Source organism: Chiloscyllium plagiosum, unplaced genomic scaffold (assembly GCF_037043375.1).
Source record: "Chiloscyllium plagiosum isolate Xiang-an unplaced genomic scaffold, Cpla_swu_hap1 HiC_scaffold_6, whole genome shotgun sequence".
Classification (NCBI taxonomy): domain Eukaryota; kingdom Metazoa; phylum Chordata; class Chondrichthyes; order Orectolobiformes; family Hemiscylliidae; genus Chiloscyllium; species Chiloscyllium plagiosum.
The window spans coordinates 106,713,573-106,739,687 of record NW_028270144.1 but is presented as its reverse complement, the minus strand read 5'-3'; the positions used below and the strand labels follow the sequence as shown (position 1 = coordinate 106,739,687).

The window sequence follows — 26,115 nt, the reverse complement described above, 5'->3', positions numbered from 1 at the left end:
CCATCTACCATGTGAACACTTTGCAGTGATGCGGCATGCATTCTCAAACCTGATGACTCATGGCAAAATTTGTACAGATTTACAATGCTTCCTCTAGCAGCTGATGTCAACACTTGTCTGTGTTCCACTAAAGTTATGGTTAGCAAGCAGGAACTAAAACTTAACAAGCATTTAACATAATACACCACATTTTAATGATCGTAAAAGAGAATAGATAGTTGGACTAGATTAAGGATTCAATTTAATATCAGCATGCAGACCAGCTTTGATTCAGAAAATAATTACATGTTAGGACTCTACAATTTCTACATTCCATTCGACCATTCAGCTCAACAAGTCTTTAGCTGATTGGAGCTGTAGAAACAAACACTTCGAACACTAGCAACGATTCAATTACCTATTACTCCCACTATCTATTATGCAGAAAGGCAGCAGATTAACTTCAACAGAGACCGTGTGCTACAAAGCTTGAATGTGCAGCTACTGCAGCAGAGTGTTTCCATGGGTCAGACACTTATTCCTCTCATCATTTCATAGAGAGTTTACTGAAGGAAGACCTACAGTAAGCACAGCTGCCAACTGCTTATTTTTCATAAATGTTTCTGGTTTGTGCAGCATTCCCAAGTGTTTGGATACTGATTGCATTCATCCCGCAAGCGAATCTAGATGTTGTTTCTGCATGTGTGGGGCTTCAGGGAGCATACAGACAGAGGGTCCCTTTCCTGGATGGTCTAAATTAGTAAATAAAATTAGCAAATTTTCCCAGGCTTGGCACAGGAGAGTTGGCAGATATGCTTCACTTCAAAAGACAAATACAGAAGCTGCAGCTGCACAGTCAGTCAAACGGTAAGTTGGCAGCATAACGCACACACCAAAGATCAAAAAAGGACATTGCGCCTCCTTCCCCTTCTATTGAAAGGTCAAAGCACCTTGCCCACTGTTGACATGTGGCCACTACCAAGAACAACACAGGGCAACAATTAGAGTGCAGGCAGAATAGCGATAATTCCACTGAACAAGGAACCTGGAAAATCAATCTAATCACAGAATCTTTACAGTGTGGAAGCAGGCCATTCAGCCCACTGGCCAAGATCCCTCCCCAACCCTATAACCCTGCATTGCCCACGGCTAACCCACCCAACCTGCACATTTCTGGACACCATGGGCAATTTAGCATGGCCAATCCATTTAACTTGCGCATCTTTGGACTATAGGAGGAAACCACACAGACACAGGGAAAGCGTGCAAACTCCACACAGTCAACTGAGGGGAAATTCGAACCCAGGTCCCTGGTGCTGTGAGACAGTAGTACTGACCACTGAGCCACAATGTCACCCTGAAATATGAGACATGTTTTGGAGATACAAGTTCTAATCCAATCATGAAATTTAAAGTCAATTTATTAATAAATCTAGAAAAGAATGCAAGGCAGAGTATTACTCTGGGACCTCTTGCTTTTATCCAGCTGGCTTTACCAATGTTTAGAGAACTGCATTTGTACGTATTATGCTGGGTGGCTTGCCATAGTCATGTGGCATCTACATTTGATTTAAATTCTTTTAGTTTATGGTAGCTGTGATGAAGGATTATGACATTACTGTTAGCATTTGTGCCCTTAGGTTGTAACGTAGACAGAGCCATGTATAGATTGAAGCTTGATTTGTGTTTCTACTTTGATTTACGTGGATTAAGGGAGGTCGTTTTAGTTTCATTTGGGTTCTGAGAGTGGCAATATGTTATCTGGAAATTTGCTCATGTGCATTGAAAAGAGACTTTTAAAAAACCCTCCGGGTGAATAGTTCAATGCTTTAGAAAACAAGGGTAGAAGATAGTGATAAAAAAAAAAGCTTGGGTTATTGCCCAGTAACAAAGTGTCCTATGGCATAAGGAAACACAAACAACATTAATTTCAGAAAGAAAGAGAGAATCATTCAGAAGGTTAGTGAATGTGCCGATTTCTTCCAGAGAGAAGCAGGTCATTCAGAGAGAAAAAGGTCCGAAATATCAGTAGTACAGTTTAGCTATTTCCAAAACAGACATAGCAGAAGAAAAGAGGTTCTGAGTGACTCAAAGGTTAGAAAGAGAAAAGCTCAAGGATTTAAAACTTTAAAAGGGTCAGAGAGTCATACTTCCTATAAGGCTGTTGAATAAAGGAGTTCGGAGATTAAATGCTAAGGAGTAAATAAGCTGTGTTAACAGTTTCTTTATGGGTCATATGAAGAGATATCAACTAAAGAAAGCATCGAGTTAATACAGATGTATGCTGGAAAGAAACCCTGCCCACTGAACAAGGAACTTTAAAGTGAAGGTGAAATGGCCCTTCACTAAATTTTCAGTTCAGGCAGCATCCGAGGAGCAGTAAAATCAACGTTTCGGGCAAAAGCCCTTCATCAGGAATTTCTCACCCTCACAACGCGTAGCCCTCCAATCCCTCTGCTCCAATCCCGACCTCACCATCAAGCCAGCAGATAAAGGGGCCGCAGTGGTAGTCTGGAGCACTGACCTCTACACCACTGAAGCCAAACGCCAACTCGAGGACACCTCTTCCTACCGTCCCCTCGACCATGACCCCATCCCCCATCACCAAACCATCATCTCCCAGACCATACAGAACTTCATCACCTCAGGAGATCTCCCACCCACAGCTTCCATCCTCATAGTCCGGGAACTCCGCACTGCCCGGTTCTACCTCCTTCCCAAGATCCACAAGCCTGACCACCCTGGCTGACCCATTGTCTCAGCATGCTCCTGCCCCACTGAACTCATTTCTACCTACCTCGACACTGTCCTATCCCCCCAGTCCAGGAACTCCCCACTTACATTCGAGACACCACCCACGCCCTCCACCTGCTCCAAGACTTCCGTTTCCCCGGCCCCCAACGCCTCATCTTCACCATGGATATCCAATCCCTCTACACCTCCATCCGCCATGACCAGGGCCTTCAAGCCCTCTGTTTCTTCCTCTCCAGATGTCCCCAACAGTACCCTTCCACCGACACTCTCATTCGTTTGGCCGAACTGGTCCTTACCCTTAACAATTTCTCCTTCGAATCCTCCCTCTTCCTCCAGACCAATAGGGAAGCCATGGGCACTCGTATGGGCCCCAGCTATGCCTGTCTCTTTGTTGGCTACGTAGAACAGTCCCTCTTTCGTAGTTACACCGGTACCACTCCCATCTCTTCCTCCGCTACATTGATGACTGCATTGGCGCCACCTCATGCTCCTGCGAGGAGGTTGAGCAATTCATCAACTTCACCAACACATTCTACCCCGACCTTAAATTCACCTGGACCATCTCTGACACCTCCCTCCCCTTCCTGGACCTCCCCATCTCCATTAATGCCAACCAACTTGACACCGACATTTTTTACAAACCCACTGTCTCACACAGCTACCTGGATTACACATCTTCCCACCCTACCAAAAATGCCATCCGTATTCCCAATTCCTCCACCTCCGCCGTATCTGCTCCCAGGAGGACCAGTTCCACCACAGAACACACCAGATGGTCTCCTTCTTTCGAGACCGCAATTTCCCTTCCCATGTGGTTAAAGATGCCCTCCAACGCATCTCGTCCACATCCCGCACCTCCGCCCTCAGACCAAACCCCACCAACCGTAACAAGGACAGAACGCCCCTGGTTCTCACCTTCCACCCTACCAACCTTCGCATAAACCAAATCATCTGCCAACATTTCCGCCACCTCCAAACAGACCCCACCACCAGGGATATATTTCCCTCCCCACCCTTTCCGCCATCCGCAAAGACCGTTCCCTCCGTGACTACCTGGTCAGGTCCCCCCCCCCCCCCCCCCCCCACAACCCACCCTCCCATCCTGGCACCTTCCCCTGCCACCGCAGGAATTGCAAAACCTGCGCCCACACCTCCTCCCTCACCTCTATCCAAGGCCCTAAAGGAGCCTTCCACATCCATCAAAGTTTTACCTGCACATCCACCAATATCATTTATTGTATCCGTTGCTCCCGATGCAGTCTCCTCTACATTGGGGAGACTGGACGCCTCCTAGCAGAGCGCTTTAGGGAACATCTCTGGGACAGCCACACCAATCAACCACACCGCCTCGTGGCCCAACACTTCAACACCCCCTCCCACTCTGCCGAGGACATGGAGGTCCTGGGCCTCCTTCACCGCCGCTCCCTCACCACCAGACGCCTGGAGGAAGAACGCCTCATCTTCTGCCTCGGAACACTTCAACCCCAGGGCATCAATGTGGACTTCAACAGTTTCCTCATTTCCCCTTCCCCCCACCTCACCCTAGTTCCAAACTTCCAGCTCAGCACTGTCCCCATGACTTGTCCTACCTGCCTATCTTCTTTTCCACCTATCCACGCCACCCTCCACCTCCACTCACCTATTGTACTCTATACTACTTTCTCCCCACCCCCACCCTCCTCTCACTTATCTCTCCACCTTTCGGGCTCTCTGCCTGTATTCCTGTGAAGGGCCTTTACCCGAAACGTCGATTTTACTGCTCCTCGGATGCTGCCTGAACTGCTGTGCTTTTCCAACACCACTAATCCAGAATCTGATTTCCAGCATCTGCAGTCATTGTTTTTACCTACTAAATTTTCAGTGTCTACCGTATAAGATTGTTTTTAAGACCAAAAATGTTGAATCTTTATTTCTAATATTTGTAGTAAACCATTTCAAATAGTTTTCTTTCTGCTTTTGTGCAGAAAGCTTTGTGCTTTTGTTAAAAAACCATTGGGAGTCTCTTGCAAACCTACTGAATGACTGACCACCATTGCAAAGCTAAGGAAACTCTGATTTATTAAGGAATCAGTGTACATGCAAACCAAGGGGTCCTTCTGATTTTGGTGTCTCTCAGGGTCCTACATTCAGCATGTATTCCCTTGCCTTGTTTGTCCTGATCAAGTGCATCACCTCAGATTTATCCAGATTGAATTCCTTTTGCTCCTGGTCAGCCCATCTGACCAATTCTCTTCCTGTTTAAAGCTATCCTCCTCACTATTTGCCACTCTACCAATTTTTGGATCATCTGCAAACTTACTGATTATGGATGCTATTTGTTAGATACAAGTAGTTTTTCCATGCTATTTGGCATTGTCACTGCTCAAATAGAGTATCAACTCAGACAGCACAAGATAGTTTATGAACTCAGAATGGAAGGCATCACAGATGACAATTAGAATCTACTGCAATCACTACAGAGAAATCAGCAGATGAATCTGAACAACAGAAGGATTAAATTGAAGACTTGTGTACAGGTGTTGTGACCTCGGCCATCTGCAGTAGATATGAATGACCTCATATATCATCACAATTGTAGACGCACATACAATCAAAGAAGCTGTTCCTTCACTACAGCCAGCTGATCAAAAGATGTGATCTCATCATCAGCATAAAGTACAAAATGTCCATCAGTCCTAGAGGTCTACACTTCCCTAACATTGGAAATGGATCAGCAACAACAGTTACAAACACAACAGCACATGCCATGGAAATGATATTCCCCTAAAGAAGGACCCTAGACACCAGACAAGCATCCACACTTCCCATTAGAAGATCTACACAAGTGGAAGATAATGCATGCAATAAATGTGCAGAGACTGACAGAGGTAGGACTAACTAAAATTAACACACAATCCTGTTAATGACCATTTTCTTTGATGACCATGGATATTGGGTAACTTGGAATATTGACTAACTTGTGGCTGCAAAGGGTACAGCACACAAATTTGTTTTTGTTTTATTGTGAAATGAATTTGTTTGAAGAAACCTATTTGTAGATAGAGTACTATGTGGCCTACTGTAGTTATGTGACCTCTACTTCTGCTGTAAGTGTTTTCACTTTAGTTTATGGTGGCTGTTAAACACTTTGCATGAAACAGCCAAGATGCCTGACTATACCCAGCATCTCGAACTCTTTCTGGAACAGCTCTCTCAGGAATGACAGTCACCACAGTGTCAGATCAAGGAGGAGCTGTGAATGAATCACAGCATTGACATTCTGAAGACAACAACTCTGTGTCACGGTTGGCTAGCAGAGTCCACCCAGGTGTGAGACATTGTATACGCATAAATCAATCATTCTTAAATACTTCCTGAGGACAACTCAGTCTCAGTTTGCTAAAGATATTATTAATCTGGAGAGGGTTTAGAAGAGATTTACCAGGATATTGCCAGGTAGGAAGGGTTTGAGTTATAAGGAGAGGCTGAATAGGCTAGGACTTTTTTCACTGGAGATAGGAGGTTGAGGGATACCCTTCTAGAGGTTTATAAAATAATAAGGAGTATAGATAAGGAAAATGGCAGGTGCCTGTTCCCTTGGATAGGGAATTTAAAGACTAGGGGCATATCTTTAAGGTGAGAGGAGAAACATTTTAAAAAGAGGCACAATTTTGTTTACACAGAGAGTGGTTTGTGTGTGAAGAGGTGGATGCGGGTACAGTTACAATGTTTAAAAGACACTTAACTGAGTACATGAATAAGAAATGTTTGGAGGGATATTAGCCAAGTGCAAGCAGGTGTGACTAGTTTAGTTTGGGATTATGATCGGCATGGTCTAGTTGGACTGTTTCCGTGCTGTATGACCCTATAAGTATTTGGCACTGGGAATGAATGCTGTGAATCCAAACAGCTTTAACTTGAGCCGAAACCACATTTCTAGTCTTTCCTCCTTTCCTTATGATGCTGTTTCTTGCTGATAATGTTTCCACTGAGCAATAATCTCTTTAGTAACAGGTTTTTAATTTGACAGAACTCTCTCCTTGTCATTTTCTCAATCATGAAATTGAATGGAAGTTGCCAGCTCAGGAAAGATGATTGGTCTCTGGTGATTTGAAGCAAATCCCACTGCTCTGTTGCTTCATTGTCATCCTTTAACATTACTCTGCTGAAGCATCAATTTTCCTTTAGCATGCAACGTTCCCTTCCTGGACCACTCCCTGTGTCAAAAGCATTCAAACAACTGTCTCTATAAATAAATCTTGATTATTGGTGGCTCAGCGGTTAGCACTGCTGCCTCACAGTACCAGGGACCCAGGTTTGATTCCGACCTTGGGTGACTGACTGTGTGGAGTTTGTGCATTCACCCCATGTCAGTGCAGGTTTGCTCCGGTTTCCTCTCACAATCCAAAAGGTGTGCTGGTCAGGTGAATTGGCCATGCTAAATTGCCCATAGTGTTAGTCAGGGGTAAATGTAGAGGAATGGGCCTGGGTGGGTTACTCTTCGGAGGGTCGGTGTGGACGTGTTGGGCCAAAGGGACTGTTTCCATACTGTCGGGAATCTAATCTAATTTCTCTTTTTTTAAAAAAGGTCGCTTGTTTCCCTTAGTTTTCAGTTCTGATGAAAGGTATCAACATACTTTCTCGTCATACAGATACTTAAAGATGGATCAAGCAGTTCCAACATCTAATGTTTGTATTTTGTTAATGATTTAAAGCAGGAAAGTGATATATTTATAGTTTCTGCTCACTGATGTTACCTCCCCACTTCGCTTAAATTTGTGTCCATATCATTTTAATGCAGGCAGTAACCCATTTAAATTAAGTAGGTTATGATAGCATCAAAACAATGCAGCGTTGGAAGTTATGTAAATGCAAGCGGTGCACCACTTTCATATACAGGTGGTCACATTTCTGGGTCCCAGTTAGAGGACTTTCCAACAATTCTCCCTCTCCTTGTGCAAACCCACAGCAAACTATTTCCCACCCTATTCAACATGCCACCTACTCCAAACCCATAGGCAAAACTTCCTAACCCAACCACAGCAAGATCCGAGACTTTCCTTGGCAAACTAAGTCCATCGTGAAAAGGCTCCTCCTTGGCTCAGCTGCAGTACTAGACGTTGCCACTACTATCAGTGGCGCTGCAACTGCTAGTCCTACAGAGCTGCTGGTCGCTAAATGATCAGCAGTTCTATGAGGTGGGACCTCATCCAGAAGAGATGGAGACTCCTCTCGCGTCATAATGATTAAACACCAGTTGGCTGAAAAATTAAAGCCGGGCATGCCGACCAAATGGAAGCAGGCTTGCCCTTGGCGTTAACACTAAAGTGCAGGGAGCCTGTCTGCAATGCAAAATCCAACCCCAATATTTTACCAAATAACATCATCAACATACTTGCAATCATACAGAGCGCCTCTCACATGGTAACAAAAATTCCAAGGAATTCATTTGAGTAAAATGTGTTTTGATCTGGATGAAAATACTGAAGGTGACAAATAGTGCAAGTATCATACGTACAAAAACAGGAATGCCACCCGCTCTTAAGAGAGATACCATGGTCTAGAAATTGGTTTGTCCCAGTCTACAAGTAAGAACAAGGCGAGGAGATCTACCCCTGCAATGGAACTAATAAACCCAGAGGCCACCCAGTATTGGACAAAAGGCTTTGCTTCTGGGTGGGCTGCATGTAGCCTTATTTTTCTTTAATGTAACTGCTGCTAGGAATATCAATTTAGAAAAACAATGCACCAAACAAGCATTTGCAAATAAGGAGGCCTGATTATTTCTTTTGCTATCTGGTACGGAATGCCCATGCACATAGCACCTGTCATATCGGATGTCTTAGCACTCATTTGAAGTCTGGAAATTATATGCAACATCTGCAACTTCCGACACACATGAAGCTAGCACAGTTAATGCAAACTCAAAAGAAATGTCCTACAGATAAAAGGCATATTCAAGATACTTTCTCTTTTTACCAAGTTTCGCAGTGGAGCTCTCCTCATCAGCTTCTTTCTCTGAGGTGCAGCGATACCCCTTCTTCTTCAAGAAATTGCAGACGAGAATTCCAAGCAATCCTACAATGCAGAAGACTGGCACCAATGCTAACACAGCATATTCAGTGTGTTTCCCCTCCTGCGTCCCCTTCTTGCTGGCGTTGGAAGACTTTGAGACATTCGCTTGATGTGTAGTCCGGATGTCCCTTGCCACACGCAAAAGTCGAGAATACACACCTAACAAAAACAAAAATATTTTTCTGTGAATTTTATCTTACAGTACACATCAAGGTAATAGATTTGTGCATTTAAATTTGTTAGATTATCTTATGTATGACAAACCTTTTTGTTTAATCATCCAGCATTGCTATGATGTAAATTATAGGACATGTTCATGATGTATGTTTATAATTTATTTGTGGTTTCTGGTTTGAACAATGTAGTTTCAGTCGACATTTTTCCTTGGATCTTACAAGCAAGCTAACCATTTTGCCATGGCATTCATTGGCATTGAGATTGCTGAATTCCCCCCACTATCAACATCCTAAGGAGTTACCATTGACCAGAAACTGACTGGACTAATCATATGAATACAGCAGCTAAAAGAGCAGGTTAGAGGCTAGGAATACTGCAGTGAATACCTCATCTCCTGACTCTCCAAATTCTGTCCACCATCTAAAGTTAGGAGTGTGATGGAATACTCTCCACCTTCCCTGGATGGGTGCAGCTCCAACAACACTAAAGAAGCTTGACACCATTCAGGACAAAGCAGTCTACTTTACTGGCATCATATTCACTCCCACCACCACTGACAATTAGTAACAACAGTGCATACTAGCTACAAGATTCACTGCAGAAATTCACCACGACCCCTTAGATAATACTTTCCAAACCCACAACCACTTCCATTTAGAAGGATAACTGTAGCAGGCACACACATGCCATTACCTTCAAGTTCCTTTCCAAGCTATTCACGATCCTGATCTGGAACTATATCACTGTTCCTGCACTGTCATAGGGTCAAAGATACCAGCAAAGACCATGAAAGAACTTTATAACAATTGCTCTTGAAACATTAATACATGCATCATGTTTCCTTTTTGAATTTGGATTGATTTTTCTGTACATGGTTAAATCACCACATCAATAAAGAGATTCACTAAATTGCACAAGCTGGAAGAATTAAGCAATCACTTGATATTTTAATAAGTAACCTAATAGTACAGTGAGAGAAATGAGGTCCTGCTTTGTATCCTTACTTGATGTGTTGCTGTTATCAACAATACAAAGAATATTCTCCAAGTTCTATGTTTTGTGCAGTTTGTATCACAGTGTTGAACACTGCAGCCACAGTAGTGATGCAGACATAAGGGGTTACCAGAATGGAGTGATTAGCGAGTATTTTTGGACACTGTACATGGCGTAAGTCTCGTAAAAGTTTGATTCTCACTGAGAATCACTTGTGTTGCCTAAAAGAAAACAATCATGTCCATTAACACTTGGATCATTAGATCCTTGTGTGCAGTTGTGCCAAGTCAGGGAGCAGAAGCAGTAAGTGGCAGCTGCTGGGTTGCTCCAGAGAGTAATGTTTCAAGTTATTTTGGGGTAATTTCTGTAGGCTGTGATCATAAACAACCCAATTCTTTGTTTGTGAATGCTAATTACTATAAGAGGATAAAGATGAAATGCCAAGTCCACAAGTTTATCAAGTGAATATGAGCTGTGTGGACTAGAAGGTCATATATTTGGGTAGGCTGATCTGAGCTAGGACAAAATCATGACAATGAAGGTCAGGTACCTGTCTGATGTACAGGCAGGAGTTAGGGCTCATGAAGCATCACCTCAGCGAGGTGTCAATATCTTCAGAATGAGAAGGAAATGTGCTAGAATTGGCAAGTATTGGAAGATATCTAAATTGTTTGTGGGTTTCAGAATTTTAATGTAGCAATTAAATTTTATTTTCACTTGGTTGAATTATTCTTATCCTTTCCATTGAGTTCCTCTACAATGCATATCAAGGCAGCAGATCACTAGAAAGCATGTGGCGAAAATTAACAAAGATCTACCAGCTTCTCCATCAGGCAACATGACGAGGAAAGCTAAAATGGAATTTTACGATGAGGTTTCAACATATCTTTCATAATTTTATAGTCTGTCCAAATGTAAATATTCTGAGGGTGAAACTGCTGATGGAACTTCCAATAGCATTATATAAGCAAAATACTGCAGATGCTGGAATCCTGAAACAGAGAATGCTGGAGAAACTCAGCAGGTTTGGCAGTATCTGTGGAGGGAGAAATAGTTAACAGTTTGATTTTGGTATAAAGAAGAGTCATAATGGACCAGAAATGTATCTCTGTTTTTTCTCTCTCTGCCAGACCTGCTGAATTTCTCCAGCATTCTCTGTGTTTCTTCTAAAAGAATAACACAGTGACAAATCTCTGTCAGAAGACAATTCAGGCAAAATTCCAGCACATCAGTCTACCTCCGGGATCAACAGTATTCAATCGTGACATGTTGTACTCTATATATACCTTCCCATTGACTCAATAATTTCATATTCTCGGTTTATATTTATCATTATAACATTTAACCGCTATCTTCCATAGCTATTCATCTAGTTTTGTTTAGGAAGGCATTGTTAATATAGCATTCATTTATAAACAATTTCATGTGTAATGTCTGGTTCTGTGAATAAATTCATCTGATAATGAATAGTGTAATGTTCTCATCATGTTCTTTAATGCCTGGCAGGCCATGCAGCTGCAATTGTCATCTCTGTACTGATCTTGGCCACTAACTCAAATATCAAGCCACTAGTGGCACCAGGACCTTTATCGTGTACTTTTACAGTAATCCCATATCAGCTTAAAAATAGTTAGCAGGAATCCTGCCAATATCATATTGACAGAAAGCAACAACATCACTGACCTCCATACATGCTGATCTGAACAGAGTTAGGGAAGTAACAAAGAGATTGCACAAATACCAGCGATTTGATGATCTGTTCCCAGCAATTATACCTTCTTGTAATTATAAGTCTCTAACAGAGGGTTTTTTTAAAAGATTGGAATATCAAATTAATGGCCAAGGCCTGACATAAAAGGCATCATGAAAGCTTGCAAGGGTGGCAGATTAGACAAAGCTGGGCAGAAAACAGAGCTTTAGACAGATTATATTACTGCACAATCAGAAACAAAAACAGAAATTGCTGGAGAAACTCAGCAGGTCTGGCAACATCTGTAGAGAGAGAAACAGCGATAACCTTGCTGGTCCAATGACCTTTCTTCAGAACTCGGCTCAGCAGTTTCTGATTTTGTTTCAGATTTCTAGCATCCACTGTTCTTTTGCTTTTTATTCACTGCAATCAGTTGTCCTCTGCCAATTATGACTAACCTGCACATGCCACGGTTCCTTTTGGAGCAGAAGAACATGGTAGGCATTCCCCCACTTCAGAAAGTCCTTCAGCTACAGTGTAGTACCTGCAAATCAAAGCAAAAACACATTGTCAATGCAACACAATACAAATCATGCACATCCTGGGTATTCAGCTGGCTGCTATATTGTTAATGTTCTATTACACCAACTTATGCTTATATGGGGCATTTAACATCATGAAATCAAGCCTTAGTGTGCCCCATTAAAAACAGATAGCCAATGAGATACAAAATTAGCTTGATGGTAGAAGACAGAGGATGGTGGAAGATGACCTGCGGTTTGCCACAGGGATTGGTTCTCGGTTCACTGTTGTTTGTCATTTACATCAACAATTTGGAAGAGCAGATAGGAAGTACAGTTAGTAAGTTTGCAGATGACACCAAAATTAGTTGCATCGTGGGACAATGAAGATGGTTATCTAAGAGTTCTTGATCAGATGGGCCAATAGGTCGAGAAGTGGGAGTTTAATTTGCATAAATGCAAAATGTTGCATTTTGGTAAGGCAAACCAGGGCAGGACTTACATAGTTAATAGTAGGGCCCTTGGGAGTGTTGCTGAACAGCAGGACCTAGGGAGTGTTGGACTTTGGCTCAATCTACCAATTTAAATTTACTTTCTTCTATCTGTGAGCCAAGTCCTGCGTGTTCTTTTAAATGAAGCAATAGGAGAAGATATTCGGTCTCACACTCTTAATTTATTTTACACAGTAAGTGGACAAAGCATTCAGAGCTCTAGGTCTAAACCTCTTTGTCCCTGACAAACTACAAAGTGTGTCAGTTCAAAAAGTAAGACCTCGTTTTATCCCTGCCCCAGTCTTTTATACAATAAAAAACGTCATATAAACACTGAGGTAGAATTATCTTCTGATTGGGTGTTGCTCTGACTCCATTCCCCGCCTCCTCGCATTCCTAGCTGTCCGACCCCACGTGACCTTCTTTTGCCCGCGAAATGGAGCATCACGTGACCTCCTCGACCCACTTCCGAGGCGCGAAACGGAACATCACGTGATCGCCCACCCTCTTCCGGGGCGCGAAACGGGACGCCACGTGACCGCCCCGCACTCTTCCGGGGCGCGAAACGGGACGTCACGTGACCACCCCCCCCTCCCCCCCGCTTGAGTCACCACAGGGTTTTGAGTGCTGAATCCATCCAGAGTCACAGCCAGCCTTCTGTTTTTAAAGTAAGGGATATATTTACAGGAGTAACTTTCGTTTTAAATTCCAGGTTTTTAAAATTAAAATCCAAATTTCACCAGCTGCCACAGTGGAATTCAAACCCACATCCTCAGAATGTTAGCCTGAAGCTTTGGATTTCAGGTCCAGTGATGTTTGCCACAAACTCCCCCTCTCTGCTCATCGGAATAAATGAGTCAAAGCATCCATTCACACATATGAACAGGGCTCATATTGTAGTTACAACACCAGAACAGACTACACCAAGGAAATGTCCAGTGAGTGCCTTTCGAATCAGCTACAGGGCAAGTCCTCAGCAGAAATTAAAATTCAACGCAAGTAAATTTGGAATAAATATTTCTGACTTAAGAATGATAAACATTTGGCAGGGTATGCTCTGCCAAGTAAGGGAGACAACAGACAGGGGTGATAAAAAGGTGGTTGAATTGAGAGAAAAAGGTTGGTTAACTATAGGGTTGAGTTTCAAAGTCTTCCTTCCCCTTCAATTTTGGCTCTATATTCACCTGTGATTGTGTGTGTGATACAGAAAACACACAGCATAATTATCGACAGAAAATATTTGAGATAAAAAAGGGACACTTGGTCAGCTCTAACCTAGGGTCTAAAGGAGTGCTATATTAAGGGAGAAAAGGAAGTTCTTTTTCCATGTGGTTTCATTTCCTTTCCTCCTGCCCTTGCGTTGAGATTCATTTTTCTTAGAATTCATAACAGAAAGCGAGAGAAACTTTCCCATCATTCCCCAAGGCTTGATACAATCTCATATTTGAAGAACGTGTCCCACCCTAATCTCAAACAGCTGCGCTTAAAAGTAACTATTGACTCCACAGTTTGAAGGATTTTAATGTACGGCAAAAATGCTGGAATATTTAAGCATTGTCTACTTTGTTTTGAGCTCTAAATATTTCAAATTTTGTCAAGTTAATACTTTAGTCCTCTGCAGGATGTTAATGAGCTCATTTTAAACTATGCTACTTTACTGAGACACTGATTCGATCAATGCAAAGGGGAGAGCATCATAGTCTGTATAACAGTCCTGACATCTTAACATTTGTCCCACATAAGTAACCAAACTGATGACTGAATATTAAAAGCTGTCACTGGATTTCTTATTATTATGAATAATATTGTGTAATTTGCTCAAGTCAATCACCAGCAGTATTATATTTCAAATTAAATGCTTCCCTTTTTTTAAAACAAACTCTTTTCAAAACTCCACCTGCTGGAAATCACATTATAATTGATAGAAAATTATGGCCCACACAAGTTCAATTTTCTGTTTTATGCTGGTGTCAGACATCCAGTTGAATTTTGACATCGCGAGTGCAGAATTGGGGCAAAGTCCCATCATAAACCTGGGCTGAGGACCACATCATGCAGGAAGCCCAGCAGTTTTAACTGAGCTTACACAGGCTGCTTTCAGACAGAGCGAGGGGTGGATAGGGCTTCAATTTAGGGACCTATCTGAGGCACCCTCTAGCAGGTATTTCTACCCCCATCCTTTCTTAATGCCCACAGCCTAACCCACCCAAGCCCCATCAGCCTTTTGCTGAGACACGACTCCTGACTCCCTTCGACCTCATCGTGTTCCCAGTATGGGACTGAGCATTTTTGGGATGGCAGTGGTTCAGTAATTAGCACTGCTGCCTCAAGATGCCAGGGTCCCAGATTCAATCCAGCCTTGGACAACTGTCTGCTTGGAGTTTGTACATTCTCCCTGTGTCAGCATGGTTTTCTGCCGAGTGGTCTGGTTTCCTCCCACAATCCAGATGTGCAGGTTTGATGGATTGGATATGCTAAACTGCCCTGAAGTGTTCAGGGATGTGCAGGCTAGGTGGGTTAGCCACAGTAAATACTGAGTGAGCAGAGTGAGTCTGGGTGGGATGCTGTTCAGAGGGTTGATGCAGGAATCGATGGGCTGAATGGCCTCTTTACGCAGTGTAGGAATTCTGTGATGATGGGATAGCCTATAGTTGTAGCAGTGGCCATCATGCCTTTCTGGCACTACCCATACTACAGAGCTATTGGCCAATCTGATTACCCAGCTACTCTCTGAACTCTCTCTCCCACAAATGGGGAGGCAGGTGTTTCCTAGTGAAAATTAATGGTGGTCCCAGGATTAAATTGCTGCTAGGCAACCTTTTAGCGAGGGTGGATTTGCTACAGTGATCATGGCACCCCATAATATTTTGTCCGCGAGGTTATCACGCTCTTAAATTTCTATACTATCTTTCTGCAATGTGTACTTTAAGCCTCCTGTTCGTATCAACTAAATAGGGTGAATTTTCAGTAAATCTCAGTCCACTCAGCATTAGTTCATCAGACACCAGTGTAGCTTTCATTAAGCAAATAGCATTGAGTTCAAAGTTAGGGGAAAGAATGCCAAGTTTGATAAAGAAAAGGAATCCCATGGATTTGTCCAACAATTTATTTAAACAAAGAGATTCAAACAGCTTTCAAAACAAAGGCTATGCTAAAATATATGCGAAGAGATAATTAGGAGCTAATGTTGTCTAAAGTTATCAAAAATATAGAAAAGAAAGCTCAACTGAATTAGCATATAAGGCACAATTAAGAATTTACTCACTATAGTGTTCTCAAAGAAATGACATAAGTAAGGAAATGAGTCATTGAGTTAAACAAGACTGTGAATCATTTTAAACAATGAGAGACAAGACTATCGGCACTGTCTCCTTGATGTCTAGTAGATTATAAGTACATAATGTTGACCGACTGAGCTTGCTGTCTCAGAGAATGGGAAAAAAAACAATCCTCTCAAATTGATTAGCAAGCCAATTAGAAAACTTAAAGGGCTGATAGAAATTCTGTAGAAAGAGAGAGAGAAGAAGCTCAGTGGATGCAGGCAGGGCAATTCAGATTGACTTAATGGTAAGAAAGTGCATGGTATTCATGCCTATGGATAATGGCATGAACAGAGGATCTTTGTTCTGCCATGATAGTGTCCCTACCTCTGTGCTAGGAAGCCTGGGTTCAAGACCCACCTGTTCCAGAGAGGTGTAATAACACACCTGAACAGGATGATTTTTTTTAAATGGCTGATTACAAAAACAAAAGCTACAATATTTGGTTAGTCTTTGAGTCTTGTAAGGAGGTGGTGGGAATGTTTGATTTTGTAAGTTGTTATATTTAAATCAAGTTTAGTTCCAAGTTAGAAGGGAGTTGGGGGTACAGAAGATAGAATTACCAGTCTGGTTGCAAGGGCCATGCATTTCACATTGCCATTGAGAAGGGCTTTGAGAGAAAGAAAACAAGTTTGGGGTTGCAGTCTCCTAATGCACCTTGAATTTCTATGTTAAAATGTGTGTGATCTATGCATATTTCAAAATAGTGGCATATAGGTGTTGGTTACTTCCATAAAGGGCTTTAAAAATAATTAGGTCATAGAATTCTTTCAGAAGAATGACCTAATCTAGTATGAGTCAAAGAGCAAGGCACCCTGGTATGTAACTGGAAGATTTAGAATTAGAATTCCTACAGTGTGGAAACAGGCCCTTCCGTCCAACAAGTCCACACCAACCCTGCGAAGACTAACTCACCCAGACCCATTCCCTACCTTATATTTACCCCTGACTAATGCACTTAGATTACACATCCCTGAACACTATGGGCAATTTAGAATGGCCAATTCACCTAACCTGCAGATCTTTGGATTGTGGGAGGAAACTGGAGCAGCTGGAAGAACCCCACGCAGACACAGGGGGAATGTGCAAATTCCACACAGACAGTCACCCAAGGCTGAAATTGAACCCGGGTCCCTGGCACTGTGAGGCAGCAGTGCGAACCACTGAGCCACCATGCTGCCCCATGGTTGTTAGTACAGTGCTGGGTTTACCACTGTCAGTGTATTCAGTGAGGGCCATCAGTTTGTTTTTGCTTCATGATAATCAATGGTAGCTTAGAAAAACACAAGAGATGGGATTCTTTTAAGCAGTTTTGGAGGAGACCTGGCTGGGCCAAGGAGCAAAATATAGCCTCTATAGTGAGTTTGTGAGAATTTAAAAAGTTGCTGGAGGATTCAGGCTAGAATGAAGAAACTTCTGATATAACCCTCACCATCAAAGTCACTTCTGAGATAAGAAGCTCCCCATCTGAGACGGGGAAAAAAGGAGCAGGTATCGAAATCAAAGAATTGCTTTAGATTAGTTTCGGACAAATGAAGTAAGAGACAGTAGAAATTATAGCCATTGCAAGGCAGCATTTATAGAGGTTAATTAAGTCCTAGGTGAGGAAAATGGAATTGGCCAAGGCTATATCACTTGATTGTAACTGAATGGCCACTAGTTACCAAACAAGGGGAGTCATCTGATTGGACAAAATATGGGAAGGGATAGACAAAATTTGAAGTTGGCAAATTTGCAACATATATAAAGTAAAACAAGTAACAATTGATGAAACAGAGAGATATGGAGCTTAGTGAATTTGTACTAAATATGATCAAGCAATGCAGAGCAGCAATAAAAGCCAATGGAATATGAAAATACCTTACAAAAGAAATAGGATGAGAGTCAGAGGAGGTAATGATCAAACATTATAGTACTCTGATTAGACCACAATTTGAATACGGCATCCAGTCAATAATAGAAATATTCAAACACTGGAATTACAATATTAAAGGGCTACAAGGTTGATCACCAGTCTGAGGTCGGAGTTATGAAAGCTTGAGATACTTGAGTACTTAAAGCTTGACAGCGGTGACTGACAGTGATGGGTCTGTGTGTGTGTACTCTTGTAGGAGATAAACAAATGATTTAGAAGCAGCTAACATGTAATTTTCTGTTAAATTAAACTGAAATGGAATTAGAGTCATAGAAATATACAGCATGGAAACAGATCCTTCAGTCCAACTTGTTCATGCTGACCAGGTATCCTAAATAAATCTAGTCCCATCTGCCAGCATTTGGCCCATATCCCTCTAAACCATTCCTATTCACATACCCACCCAGATGCCTTTTAAATATTGTAATTGTACCTCTGGCAGCACATTCCATACATGCACCAACCTCTGCGGGAAAACGTTACTCCTTAGGTCCCTTTTAAATTTTACCCCTCACACCTTAAACCTTTGCCCTCCAGTTTTGGGATCCCCCACCTGGGGAAAGAACTTTGTCTATTTAGAACATAGAACATAGAAGAATACAGCGCAGTACAGGCCCTTCGGCTCTCGATGTTGCGCCGATCCAAGCCCACCTAACCTACACTAGCCCACTATCCTCCATATGCCTATCCAATGCCCGCTTAAATGCCAATAATGAGGGAGAGTCTACCACTGCTACTGGCATGGCATTCCATGAACTCATGACTCGCTGAGTAAAGAACCTACCCCTAATATCTGTCCTATACCTACCCCCCCTTAATTTAAAGCTATGCCCCCTTGTAATAGCTGACTCCATACGTGGAAAAAGATTCTCACTGTTGACCCTATCTAAACCCCTAATCATCTTGTACACCTCTATCAAGTCACCCCTAAACCTTCTTTTCTCCAATGAAAACAACCCCAAGTGCCTCAGCCTTTCCACATACGATCTTTCTACCATACCAGGCAACATCCTGGTAAACCTCCTCTGCACCCGTTCCAGTGCCTCCACATCCTTCCTATAATATGGCGACCAAAACTGCACACAATACTCCAGATGCGGCCGCACCAGAGTCTTATACAACTGCAACATGACCTCAGGTACTCCGGAACTCAATTCCTCTACCAATAAAAGCCAGTACGCCATATGCCTTCTTCACCGCACTATTTACCTGGGTGGCAACTTTCAAAGATCTGTGTACATGGACACCAAGATCCCTCTGCTCATCCACACTACCAAGTATCCGACCATTAGCCCAGTACCCCATCTTTTTATTACTCTTACCAAAGTGAATCACCTCACACTTAGCTACATTGAACTCCACTTGCCACCTTTCTGCCCAGTTCTGCAGCTTATCTATATCCCGCTGTAACCTGCCATATCCTTCCTCACTGTCTACAACTCCTCCGACTTTCGTATCATCCGCAAACTTGCTCACCCAACCTTCTAACCCCTCCTCCAGGTCATTTATAAAAATGACAAACAGCAATGGTCCCAAAACAGATCCTTGCGGAACACCACTAGTGACGGCACTCCAAGATGAACCTTTGCCATCAACTACTACCTTCTGTCTTCTTCCAGCCAGCCAACTCCTAATCCAAACCTCCAACTCACCCTCAATGCCATACCTCCGTATTTTTTGCAGTAGTCTACCATGGGGAACCTTATCAAACGCCTTACTAAAATCCATATACACCACATCTACCGCTTTCCCCTCGTCCACCTCCTTAGTCACCTTCTCAAAGAATTCAATAAGGTTTGTGAGGCACGACCTGCCCTTCACAAAACCATGCTGACTATCCTTGATCACATTATTCCTATCCAGATGTTCATAAATCCTATCCTTTACAATTCTCTCTAAGATTTTGCCCACAACAGAAGTGAGACTCACCGGCCTATAGTTACTAGGGTTATCCCTACTCCCCTTCTTGAACAAGGGAACCACATTTGCTAGCCTCCAATCTTCTGGCACTACTCCTGTAGACAACGAGGACATAAAAACCAAGGCCAATGGCTCTGAAATCTCCTCCCTTGCTTCCCAGAGAATCCTAGGATAAATGCCATCAGGCCCAGGGGACTTATCTATTTTCACCCTTTCCAGAATTCTTATCTATTTTCACCCTTTCCAGAATTTACTCTGTCCATGCCTCTCAAGGTCAAACCTCAGCCTTTGAGGCTCCAGGGAAAATAGCCCCAGTCTATTCAGCCTCTTCCTATGGGTCTTCCAACCCTGGCAACATCCTTCAAAATCATTTCTGAACCATTTCAAGTTTTGCAACATACTTCCTATAGGAAGAAGACCAGAATTGCATGTAGTATTCCAAAAGTGCCTAACCAATATCCTGCCCAACTGCAACATGACTTCCCAACTCCTATACTTAATATTCTGACCAATAAAAGCAAGCATACCAACTACCTTCTTCACTAGCCTATCTACCTGCAACTCCACTTTCAAGGATCTATGTTCCAACACTCCAAGGTATCTTTGTTCAGCAGCACTTCTCAGGACCTCGCCATTAAGTATACAAATCCTGCCCTGATTTGCCTTTACAAAATGCAGGGCCTCACATTTATCTAAATTAAACTCTATCTGCCACTCCTTGGCCCATTGGCCCATTGTACTCTGTGGTAACCTTCTTCGCTGTCCACTACACCTCCAATTTTAGTGTCATTTGCAAACTTACTAACCATACCTCCTATTTCATATCCAAATTATTTATATAATTGACGAAAAGCAATGGACCCAGCACTGATCCTTGTGGCACACCGCTGATCAGAGGCCTCCAGTCTGAAAAGCAACCTTCCACCACCCCCTCTGTCTTCTACATTTGAGCCAGTTCTGTATCCAAACTAATAGTTCTTACTGTATTCTGTGTGGTCTAACATTGCTAACCAGTCTGCCATGAGGAACCTTGTTGAACGCCTTACTGAAGTTCATATGGATCAAGTCCAACATTCTGCCCTCATCAATCCTCTTTGTTACTCCTCAAAAAACTCCATCAAGATCATGAGACATGATTTTCCACACACAAAGTCATAATGACTATCCCTAACCAGTCCTTGCCTTTCCAAATACATGTAATCCTGTCCCTCAGGATTCCCTCCAACAACTTGCCCACCACCGATGTCAGGCTGACTGGTCTATAGATCCCTGGCTTTTCCTTACCACCTTTCTTAAATACATGATTTTGAATTGGCAAACAGTAATTCTCAAACTGACAGCATAAAATTCTTATTTACAGAAAGGCAATTATACGTATGTGCTCTATCCTTTCAGATAAATCAGTGACAACAAAACTCCTGGAACCATTTAAGATACAACTTGAGGCTGCAATAGGGTGGTATTAAAATCTCAGAGGAAGAATTACTTCAGTCAAATGATTTGAACACCAGGTTATAGTCCAACAGGTTTAATTGGAAGCACACTAACTTTCGGAGCGACGCTCCTTCATCAGGTGGTATCACCTGATAAAGGAGCATCACTCCGAAAGCTAGTGTGCTTCCAAATAAACTTGTTGGACTATAACCTGGTGTTGTGTGATTTTTAACTTCAGTCAAATGGCCGTCGTTATGCTTAATCAGTTTATGATTTTGTAATATATCATTCATGGCATACAACTATTAACTGAATGCAAACCCAACAATCTGAAAAACACCAGTATCCTAACACTTCACATTTGAGAGTTGGCTTTGCATGCAAGCCAGACAGAAGGACATCAATCCATCTCTGCATGTTCAACATAGGCAGCTTTTATAAAAGGACAGCCTCACTGCATTCCTCTGGATCTACTGACACACCATCAGTTAAGGAGGAAGCTCTGCTTTTTGTGGTAAATGGAAATACCTACACACCTGTAAAGATACCTTCTTTGTGTTTGGAATTTAAATAGCTTGTTAGGGCAGGAGTGGAGAGAATTTCAGTTTCTGATGCATTCTTTCTCTGATTTTATAGCATTCAATGCTCAGACAGGATAACCAGAAATGAAATGTTATAAAGCCAATGTTCCTCACACAATAAAACCTTAGAGATCAAATTAAAGTAAAATAGTTTTCATTTCCATGGTAAAGGGAGAACATATACTTCAATCCTGCTTTTTTCACTGGTCATCCTTGCAAAAGTCTGCAGTTACCCAAAACGCATGAAGTCCTGGCTATAGCTACCCAAAGCTAATTTCTTATATTCATTCATGGGATCTGAGCATTATAGGCAAGGGCAACATTTATTGCTCATTCCTAATTGTCTTTGAGAAGGCAGTGTTGCTCTAACTTCCTGGACACTACTGACCGCTTTACTCATCCATTTCAAAGGCAGTTCAGGATCAGTTCACATTGTCTAGGGCCTGGAGTTGCATGGTCCAGAGTGAGTAAGAATGGCAGAATTCATAAAGGACATGAGTTAAACCAGTGGACTTTTACAACAATTCACTAGTCTTAGAGTTACCATGACTAATACCAGTTTTTTAATCCATAGGTAATCAGTTGAATTTAAACTGCTTAGCTATTATGTTGGGATTTAAACACACACCTCAGGATTATTAATGCAGTAACATTATGACACTTCTACTGTAGCCTTCCTCATGCCTTCATCAACAATCAACATGTACCAAGGACTCTGAGCACAGAATGTTACAAAACCGTGATGGCTCCGATACATAATGTACACTTCTGGATATTTTTGAAGGTATTCCTAATACCCAATTAATAAGCCATTCGATGTAATGGAAAGGTGTAGATTAAGGTATCAGTGATGAGTAATGATCTCACTTCACTCAGTAGCTGAATTTACAGGGTATTTCCTGTGAATCTGATTCAGAGATTTAAAATTCAGCTCAGTTTCGAGAAACCTAGTTCTTATTTTAATATTATTTTAGGATAAGATTAATATGCCATGTAATTTATTCTGTGGACTGAAAGTCTTGTAAAGATTTTTGGTCTCCTCACCATTCATTAATGTTTCCCTTCACGTTGAAAAGCACTTTTTATCTGACCTATAAACTGACAGTGCAGAAATCATACAAGGCCAATGTCTGATTCTTTTGTTTTCCTTTTCCGAAATGTGCCAACACATTTAAATGGTAAAGAATTACTGTTGTAATTTTTAAACCATTATAGTTTGATATCCGTATAAAGCTAATGGCAGCAACCTTCAGATTGCAAACTACAGATTCTGAGGCTAATTATAGTATATTGATAAAGGATATCTAGCTGTTAGCTTTTTAATGGAATACCTCTATGCTGAACCCAATTATATTGCATGGTGTTTGTGAAATAGTCAAGATGACGCTATTAGTGCAGTGACATCTGAAGCCAGCAATGATCTTTAACCATAGATGACTATGCTAGCTCACAATTAGATCCATGGCTTGGTTTTCCATGTTTGAGATTTTGGTTTATTAATATTGAAGAGTTTCACTCTGTGAGGTCACAAAAATATTGCTGGACTCTTGTCATTTTCAGTACACACACTGAATACCATGGAATGTTGAAAGCCCATCTCATTTGTCTATTTTTTTTCAACTTCAGTGGAAATTTCAAGCTCATTTAAAAGTGAGCACATCTCAATAATTTGTCCACAGATATAAGAATCCTCGAAACTCAACTGGTAACATTGCAATTGATGCGACAGAAAACAAACACATACATAATCCCCAATAATAAACATAACATTTGATCCCATTTTAAACATAATAGTGTACAGTAGAATGCAGGAGGAACTGGCCCAGTCACTATACATAAACCTTCACTTGATTTTAAGTAGCATGGTTCAGCTGTTAACTATTTAGGCATTTGTTGGGAATGCAGGTCTACACAAGGTGGTTATATTTAAAATGTCTCCTTTAACTTCAGGTGAAATAGAATGTTCTGGATGGGCGCAGGGCCAGGGGAGGTCAGGTTGGAGGATTGCTGGTAATCATGGTTCAGAGTCAAGCTTATTTGACATGGTTGTCAGTGGAAAAGAAAACTATTGAAAATCAATTTAGAGACATCATCATACCTGGACAAAAACAAAGGAACACACACACACACACACACACGCACACACACATCACCTAGTGGTTGAATTTTGTCAAGGCTCCAGTGGCTATTGCTGTCTCAGAGTTTGTGACCCTAAATGACCCTAAACCCACATCTTGGAGAAAGTGAGGACTACAGATGCTGGAGATCAGAGCTTAAAAATGTGTTGCTGGAAAAACGCAGCAGGTCAGGCAGCATCAAAGGAACAGGAGAATTGACGTTTCGGGCATAAGCCTTTCTTCAGGAATGAGGAGGGTGTGCCAAGCAGGCTAAGATATCTTTTATCTTAGCCTGCTTGGCACACTGTTCTCATTCCTGAAGAAGGGCTTATGCCCGAAACGTCAATTCTCATGTTCCTTTGATGCTGCCTGACCTGCTGCGCTTTTCCAGCAACACATTTTTAAGCTCTAAACCCACATCTCTGAACAGTTAGGCATGCTGTACAATTGTCGAGAAGTAATTACCCTGGCAAACAGTGCCCACACAAAGCATCTTCAGTTGCTGTCCCCAGATGGACATAACTCCTCTTCAAATTGGCACAGTCTGTGTGAGGCTTGCAAGACCCAGAGCCATAGGTCATTGAAAAGGTGAACGGCAAACAGCTTCTACAGCTCATTTTGATGCCTTTTCCGTAACCACATTCCTAAAGAACAGAGATTACATTTATTACAGTAAAAAGTAGTTATCCTTCCCTAATAAACAGTCCAAACGCAGCTGCCTTTGCTCACAATAACATCAGTAAGATGAAGGTTTGATAATGATGATTATAAATTAAAGGGCCAATTAAACCTTTACTGTATTTTCAGTAATTACTATCAACATCTTGAGGGCTACCATTGACCAGAAACTGAACTAGACTAGCCATATAAATACTATGATTACAACAGGTCAGAGGTTAGGAATCCTGTAGTGAGTAACTTACCTCCTTGACTCCCTAAAGCATGTCCATCATCTACAAGGCACAAGTCAGGAGTGTGATAGAATACTCTCCACTTTCCTGGACTGGTGCAGCTAAGTGCAAACAGCCCACCTAACACTACAACATTCACACTCTCCACCAGCAACAGCAGTGGTATGTAACATTTATAAGATACACTGCAGCAACTCAGCAAGACTCCTTCAACAGCACCTTATAAACACATGACTATTACCATCTGAAAAGGACAAAGGTAGAAGGTACATGGGAACACCACCATCTGCAAATTCCCCTTTAGGTCACTCAACTGTCCTGACTTGGAAATGTATTGCCTTTCCTTCAAAGTCACTGGGTAATACTCCTGGAACTCCCTCTCTAACAGCTCTGTGCATGCACGTGAATGGCAAGGAATGCAGTGATTAAAGAAGGCAGCTCCTTCTCAAGCAATCCAAGTCCAATGACCAATGGTGGATGCACTGGAGAAAATAAAAGACCCTCAGGAAGGTACCCCTCTGCCCTTGGAGACAAAAAGCTCTCTCTTCTACCCTGCCCTCATTGTGGCCTCCAACTGTCTCTGGAAATCCCAACCCATTCACCTGTCCTTGGACTGTAGCGATGATTGCTCGACTAGACCCCACAGCAGAAGCCACTACTCCCGGTAGCATTCAAAATCGAGAAGCCCACCCTTTACCAATCAGGTGGGGAATTGCCTCTGTGGAGTTATAAATGCCAGCAACCTCCCAGTTTTGGATTTAATCCCAACAGGGCTCCCTCAGCTGGCAGCCATTAAATTCTACCCATGCAGGCAAATGAGGACCCGACCAGATTTGGGTGGTTATCTATGTGGCCTGCTCAGAAATATGGATGGACTGTTGATGACCTAAGGATCAGTAACTAAACCACTGCATTTTACCCAACAAGACTGACTTCTGTTGCACTCACACTAAAATTGACACCTTTAATTCCCAAAGATTTTATGGTCAGCTATTACTGGCATTGTAAAGACATACACTGTAGAAAGAAAAAAAGAGGTTGCATTCATCTTGCGCTTTTCACTGCCACCAAATGTCTCAAAGCACTCTACAGCCAATGAAGGGTTTTTGAAGGACAACAGACAATTCTGTCAAACTGAACTGTAATGGTGACCAGATAATTTGCTTTTGGTGATGTTAACTGAGACAGAAATATTGGTAGAATGCCTGGGAGATCTCCCTTGCACAACTTCAAAATAGAGGCATGGAGTCCCTTTTCA

At 42.1% G+C, this 26,115-nt stretch overlaps 1 protein-coding gene across 3 annotated transcripts in view; it reads right to left on the bottom strand.

Annotated features, from left to right (window-relative positions):
• relt (RELT TNF receptor) overlaps positions 1-26,115 on the bottom strand; it is a 70,393-nt gene that overhangs the window by 25,606 nt on the left and 18,672 nt on the right. For all 3 annotated transcript variants that reach the window (XM_043692180.2, XM_043692183.2, XM_043692182.2), the window contains exons 4-6: positions 24,412-24,590; positions 12,106-12,191; positions 8,692-8,946 (exon numbers count right to left, since the gene is read on the bottom strand). In XM_043692180.2, coding sequence (XP_043548115.2) covers positions 8,692-8,946; positions 12,106-12,191; positions 24,412-24,590 — 520 coding nt within the window. The remainder of the gene's footprint in view (positions 1-8,691; positions 8,947-12,105; positions 12,192-24,411; positions 24,591-26,115) is intronic.